General features: G+C 50.2%; 1 protein-coding gene across 1 annotated transcript in view; it reads left to right on the top strand.

Annotated features, from left to right (window-relative positions):
• Window positions 1–6971, top strand: part of ARL10 (ADP ribosylation factor like GTPase 10) — a 19391-nt gene extending 12420 nt beyond the window's left edge. The window contains exons 2-3 of the mRNA XM_026456420.1: window positions 1794–1969; window positions 4660–6971. Coding sequence (XP_026312205.1) covers window positions 1794–1969; window positions 4660–4833 — 350 coding nt within the window. The 3' untranslated portion in view covers window positions 4834–6971. The remainder of the gene's footprint in view (window positions 1–1793; window positions 1970–4659) is intronic.
• Window positions 6972–7092: the final 121 nt, after the last annotated feature.

The raw sequence follows: 7092 nt of genomic DNA, 5'->3' as shown, positions 1-7092 counted from the left end.
GTCTCGATCTCCTGACCTCGTGATCCGCCCGTCTCGGCCTCCCAAAGTGCTGGGATTACAGGCTTGAGCCACCGCGCCCGGCCTTTTTTTTTTTTTTGAGATGGAGTCTCACTGTGACACCCAGGCTGGAGGGCAATGGTGCAATCTCGGCTCACTGCAACTTCCACCTCCCAGATTCAAGCGATTCTCCAGCCTCAGCCTCCGGAGCAGCTGGGATTGCATGCGCCCGCCACCACGCCCGGCTAATTTTTGTACTTTTAGAGGAGACGGGGTTTCACCATGTTGGTCAGGCTAGTCTTGAACTCCTGACGTTAAGTGATCCGCCCCCTTCGACCTCCCAAAGTGCTGGGACTGCAGGCGTAAGCCACCGTGCCCGACCTTTCTAGTCTTTTTTTTTTTTTTTGAGACAGGGTCTCTGTTGCCCGGGCTGGAGTGCAGTGAGCAGTGGCACACCCTCCTCCACCATTGCCTGTCTGGCCCAATCTAGTGTCATCTTTCCTCTCAGCACCACAGTCTCCTCTTTGGTCTTCCTGCTTCCCCTTCTTTCCCTAGTGTCAGCTGGAGAAAGCCCATGTCAGGTCATGTCACTCTTGCTTAAAGCCCTTGGTGGTCTCCCCACCCCCTCACTGTGGTCTTTGGCCCTATGTGGCCCATCCCAGCTAGCCTCACAGCCATATCTTTCTCCTTGCAGTGCCTCAGCACCCCAGCCTTCTTTCTGTTTTGCAGACACTTCCAGCTTGCTCTCCCCTCTGTCTGGAATGCTTTCCTCTGCCTCTTCCCGTGGCTGGCTCCTTCTCATCATCCCACACTCAGCTCACATGCCACTTGCTTGATGAGACCTACCCAGACCACCCAATCCAGGGCCAACCCCTGTTCCACCTCAGCCACTTTCCCTTTTTTCTGTTTTATTTCCTTCCTTTCTGAAATGTGTTGATGTCATTGCCATGTCCTTCCCAGTTAGGGAGGGAGCTCCTTGGTGCAGGGCCCCTGCCTGCCTTGCTCACCTCTGTATCCCCAGCACCCAGATCAGTGCTTGGCACCTAGCAAGCACTCAGTAAATACTTGTTGAGTGCCTGCTATGTGCCAGGCATTGTGCTGAGGGCTTTGTGGGGATCCAGAGGTAAGTGTCTCTGACTCTCACAGTTTAGAATCCACAAGTGTCAGAAGCATAGCCAGAAACACTAGGGTGCGGGGTGACAAATGGGACTAGTGCAGAGGAGCACAGAGGAACAGAAAGGTGACCCAGGCTGGGGGACTGTGTTGGCAACCATGTGTTCGTAGGATGGAGTATGACACTTCCAAGGGAAAAGAAGGGGATGGGGAAACTGAATGGAGAATGGTTGTATATAGGCAGGGCAGGGGGTCCTGAGTTTTCTAGACAATAGGACTCCTGGCTCCTATCACAGCCATCACTGACAGTTTCGAACCTGTTGGAGAAAGCTAAGAATTAGCAAGAGGCAAAGCAAGACAGCCCAGGGGAGAGAACTGAAGAGCCCCATTTATTGAGCACCTATGTGTCAGTCCTGTGAAAGGTACATTGCACGTGGTACCTGTGGGTTTTACTGCAACCTGTTAGGACAGTTCAGGGAGGAGACTGGTGTTTAAAGCTAGGGACTTGCCCCAGGAGACCCACCTGTCAGAGCTGGAGCTACATCTCGTCTGAGTAGCTGCGGACACTTTTCCTTGCCCCTGGCCGGTGGAAGCTCACCAAGCTAGGAGCAGGGTGGGGTGGGGGCTGTGGGCAGTGAGCCAGGGCCCTGGACGCTCTGAGCTGGCCCCTGGCCTCTCCTCAGTTGGTGGCAGCCAGAACCTGCGCTTCTACTGGAAGGAGTTTGTGAACGAGGTAGATGTGCTGGTGTTTGTGGTGGACTCAGCGGACCGACTGCGACTGCCCTGGGCCCGACAGGAGCTGCACAAGCTGCTGGACAAGGACCCTGACCTGCCTGTCGTGGTGGTGGCCAACAAGCAGGTGAGGGCTGTGGGAGGGCAGCTCAGTCCAGGGGATATCCACTTAGAGATGCTTGGGCAGGGGCAAGGAGCGCTGCCTGGGCCCATGGCCTAGAGAGGTTGGCTGAGATGCTGCCCCTACCTCTTCTACCTATGCCCTGTCCTGATCCCTGCCTCTGTCTTCCTTCCTCTTTGCCTCCCTATCATCTCGCACCCTGGAGAGATGAGAAAAATAATTATTAAGTGCCTCCTATATGCCAGGCATGGTGTTTTTTGTTTGTTTGTTTGTTTTCTTTGAGGCAGAGTCTTATTCTGTTGCCTAGGCTGGAATGCAGTGGTGTGATCTCAGCTCACTGCAACCTCCACCTCCCGGGTTCAAGCAATTCTTGTGCCTCAGCCTTCCAAGTAGCTGGGATTACAGACATGTGCCACCGCACCCAGCCGATTTTTGTATTTTTAGTAGAGGCGGAGTTTTGCCATGTTGGCCAGGCTGGTCTTGAACTCCTGACCTCAAGTGATCCGCCCACCTCAGCTTCCCAAAGTGCTGGAATTATAGGTGTTAGCCACTGTGTCTGGCCCCCAGGTATGGTTTTGAATAACATCTCTTCTTATGCTTCTGTTCAGCCTATAAAGTATGGGATGTTATTCCATTTTATAGATAAGAGAAGTTTTGTAATCTTCCCAAGGTTGTACATCTTGAGAGTAATAGAATTGGTCCAGGTGTGGTGGCTGAAACCTCTACCCCCAACACTTTGAGGCCAAGAAGGTGGATCGTTTGTTTCCAGGAGTTCGAGACCAGCCTGGGCAACATGGCGAAACTCTGTCTCTACAAAAAAATGCAAAAAATTAACTGGGTATGGTGGTGCCTGCCTATAGTCCCAGCTACTTTGGAGGCTGAGGCAGAAAGATCACTTGAACCCGGGAGGTCGAGGCTGCAGTGAGCTGTGATCACACTCTAGCCTGGGGGACACAGCGAAACCCTATCTCAAAAAAAAAAAAAAAAAAAATAGTGGAATTGAGAACATGTAACTCTAAAGCTGTACCTTTTCCACTCTGCTATTCCCTTGCAAATTCTGGCTGTAAATCAGAGAGCTGAAGCTGGTAACTGATGAGAGGTAGAAGAGGTTAAATAATAACAGCTAACATTTATTGTGTGCTTACAGTGTGCCATACATGTGGTAAGCACCTGACAATCATGACCTCACTTCAGCCCCCCAAAAACCCCGTGAGGGGCCCTGCTGTTAGCACTAAATACCTGGAGCTGCAGCTGGTATGTGGCAGAGCCAACCTGAACTCAGATATTCTTCAAAGTTCTTCCTCTAAACCAGTATGCTGCACCTCTCGTGGGTGCCAGAGAGTCACCTTGGGCCCAGGAACCCTCAATATCACAGACCTTGGGTCCCATTCTCAATATCAGGTGAAATTGACAGAGTACAGAGTCTGATCATATTTCCTGTGGCCTAAACTCAGGTGCCTCTGAGAGCTGTGGGACCTATTTCCAACTTGACGTGGAGAGAGACCGTATATCTTTGACCTCAGATTCCCCAACCTATTAGGAAACATTTGACAATTATTTCTAAATAGGGTGACTGTATGTCCTTTTCTGTCCAAGACAGTCCCCGTATATGACTATTAATAGTGCCTGCTCTGAGCCTTACACTACCCCAGTTTAGACCAGGAATCACATCATATTCTATTTATAAACTAATTTATAGCCGTTTTGAACCTGTAGGAGACAACATCTAAGGTCCCAGCAGTCTCTGAATTGCTCCAGGAAGAATCATTTCAATCTTGGGCCAGGGTTGAAATTACAGTGTACCATCACCAGCCATGCTGTGTAGTGGTCTCTTGTTTTCCTCCAGCTAGTTTCTAGAGGTCTTGTCTGGAAGTGACCCTACTGTATCATCTCTCCATGACTGAGTTTAGGAAACTTGGTTATCAAACCAACCTGAGTTGGAACCTGGCTCTGCCACTTATCACACCACTGCATTCCAGCCTAGGCAACAGAATAAGACTCTGCCTCAATGATTTCAGCTCCCTGAGCTAATTTTCTCATCAATTAAGTATGGACTGTGAAAATTAAGCTACGTATATAAGGGCCTATCTACAACGCTTGACACATAGAAAGTGCTCTGTTTCTGGCTGGGCGTGGTGGCTCATGCCTGTAATCCCAGCACTTTGGGAGGCTGAGGCGGGTGGATCACCTAAGGTCAGGAGTTCGAGACCAGCCTGGCTAACAAGGCGAAACCCTGTCTCTACTGAAAATACAAAAATTAGCCAGGCATGGTGGCTCACGCCTGTAGTCCCAGCTACTAGGGAGGCTGAAGCAGGAGAATCGCTTCAGGATTCCACCACAGGAGGTAGAGGTTGCAGTGAGCCAAGATCGTGCCACTGCAGTCCAGCCTGGGTGACAGAGCAAAACTCCGTCTCAAAACAAAAAAAGAAAGTGCTCTGTTTCTTACCACAGTGACTGTGGTAATGCAATGAAATTACCACAGTGATGATGCAATGAAAAGAGGTTGGTACAAAGGTGAGCCCAGGGTGAGGGAGAGAGTATTGAGTTTAGATCAAGGGGTCCAGAGGCTACTTCTTGGAACTTGGGACCTAATATTCCCAGGGATAGCCTAAGAACAGTGTATTTCATGAATGACAAGGGTGTGAGTGTGTTACAAAATGCTGCCAGCTGTGTTCTGACTTCTCTGTCTCACCCAGGACCTGAGCGAGGCCATGAGTATGGTGGAGCTGCAGCGGGAGCTGGGCCTACAGGCTATCGATAACCAGCGGGAGGTTTTCCTCTTGGCAGCCAGCATTGCCCCTGCAGGACCCAGCTTCGAAGAGCCTGGCACTGTTCACATCTGGAAACTGCTCTTGGAGCTGCTCTCCTAGGCTGGAGCTCTCCTGCTCGCCACCTGCCTGTCAAGACCACAGTTGTACTGCTGCTGTTTCATTGCCAGACTGGGCCTGGGGCAAGAGCCACATGGCAGCATTTCTCTTCTGCCCTCCTTTCCCTCTCAAGAGCAGGGCCTGGGCAAGGCCAAGAACCATGCAGAAGCTTTCCTGGTGAGGTGGCCGTGAAGCCGAAGCAGGGAGGTGGGTGAGACAGAGGGTGGGGAGGATAGTGTCTAGCTCATTCCAGGCTGGAATGTGGATCCAGCTTTCCCTTCTCTTACTTGTACAGTGAGATACTCAGTGGGCTCAGTCCTCCGCTGCGGGTCCCGGTAGCTGAGGAACCAGTGTAGGTGTCAGAAATGTTCCTAGAGCCTCAAGGTCTCTCCCAGTCTAGACTGTTCCCTCCTAGTGACATCATGCCTTTCTCACATGGGCAGCTTCTGAGTGGTAACACAGCAAGCCTTTGTTCCCAGTCCTGCATTGTACAGCCCCAGCTCCACCTAAATGACTTGTGGCCTTGTGCAATCTCTGCCTCTCTGGCCCCAGGGCCATTATTTTTAAAGGGAGGTGGTTTCCCAATTCGGAGATGCCTTTCCCAGCCATGGGAGTATGAAGTGCTAGGATGAACCTGGCAATCCTAGCAAGGAGCTTTCTGAAGACCTCCCTGCTTTTCCCTGAGGCCAGGCCTGGCCTGCCAGCCTCTTTTGACTACAGAATAACATATTCACCCACCAAACAGAAAAAGTGAAGGCTGGGTTTTTTTCCCCTCTAATCTGGAGACAAGCTGCTGCTCTTGTACTAACTGTGCCAATGCCCATGTTTACATAAGTCAGGGGAAGGAAGGAGCCTGTGTCCCTGGGACGACAGTCAACTGGAGCTAGGTGTTGACCTCAGAACTGCATTTTATTAATTTATAAGGGGAACAGGCCAGAGTTCTAGGCTCTGTTTCTAGGTGCTGGTATCAAAACCCCAGATGACAGTGATAGAAAATTTGGAACTTAGGAAAATAGCTGGAATCATGAATGACAATGAGATAACATCCAGATGTCAATGGAGACAACGTTGTAGTTCCTCCTCCCACCAGGCGTTGAGGCTGTCTTCGATGTCATAGTACTTTACATGGATTCACATGAACTGAAACTCCACCACTTGGCCTAGGATGTTGAAAGGGTGCAAATTCCTTCTGGGTAGATAAGAAATGGCTCTGGGAGAGGATTTCCCTTATGTGAATCTAGGTAAAAAGATGGAAAAAAATTGTATTATGTGATCCTAAGGACAGGAATAGCAGACCAGCCAACGGGGTGGCCTTGGGTACATCACTCAGCCTTTCCGGGCCCAGTTTTTCCCCAGCGAAAGGCGAGTTGGACTGAGTTTCTGGAGTTCTCATCAGTGCACACTCCATGGTTCTCCAGTGCTTGGCCATCAGCCCAGTGTAAGGACTGGCTCTGTACTGACATGTATTGTTAGTACAGGCAAAGAGGAGCCTATTGTCTGTTAGGGACCACTAAATCAACCACAAAGGGATTTTTTTTTTTTTAAGAGGAGCTGTGCACCTCAGTTTGCTGTCTAGTTGAGAATAGAGATTGTGTGCCTTCATTTCATTTGACATTTACCCAGCATGCCTCAGTTCCACACTGTGACCAGTGCAAGAAGAAGAACTGTGATAAAAGCAGTTCCACAGGCCGCAAGGAGGGTGGGAACTTCTGAAGTCCAGAAGCGAGTGCGATCTTTGGAATAGAGGCTGCTGTGCCCTTGAGCGCCATGTAAAGAATCACTGTTCTTTAGAGTGCTGGTTCACTTTCTGCAGTAAGAAGTGGTTTATGTGCTCCTATGTAAAATTTTAAGGAAGGACTTGGGTTTTAGAGTAGCCTTTGAAACTTTGCTGGCAGCTTTTCATTTTGTCATTGGAAGGGTAAGAGACTTTTCTCCTTTGTTCTATGAACTCCTTGTTCTTCAGCGCTTGAAGGTGTTAACAAAAAAAACTTTAGACAACTTCAACATAGTTTAAAAACTATGTTCTGGGCCGGGCGCGGTGGCTCAAGCCTGTAATCCCAGCACTTTGGGAGGCCGAGACGGGTGGATCACGAGGTCAGGAGATCGAGACCATCCTGGCTAATACGGTGAAACCCCGTCTCTACTAAAAAATACAAAAAAACTAGCCGGGCGACGAGGCGGGCGCCTGTAGTCCCAGCTACTCGGGAGGCTGAGGCAGGAGAATGGCGTGAACCCAGGAGGTGGAGCTTGCAGTGAGCTGAG

The sequence above is a fragment of the Piliocolobus tephrosceles genome, chromosome 4 (assembly GCF_002776525.5).
Source record: "Piliocolobus tephrosceles isolate RC106 chromosome 4, ASM277652v3, whole genome shotgun sequence".
NCBI lineage: Eukaryota > Metazoa > Chordata > Mammalia > Primates > Cercopithecidae > Piliocolobus > Piliocolobus tephrosceles.
The sequence above is the reverse complement of the archived record's forward strand: the minus strand, read 5'-3'. Positions and strand labels throughout refer to the sequence as shown.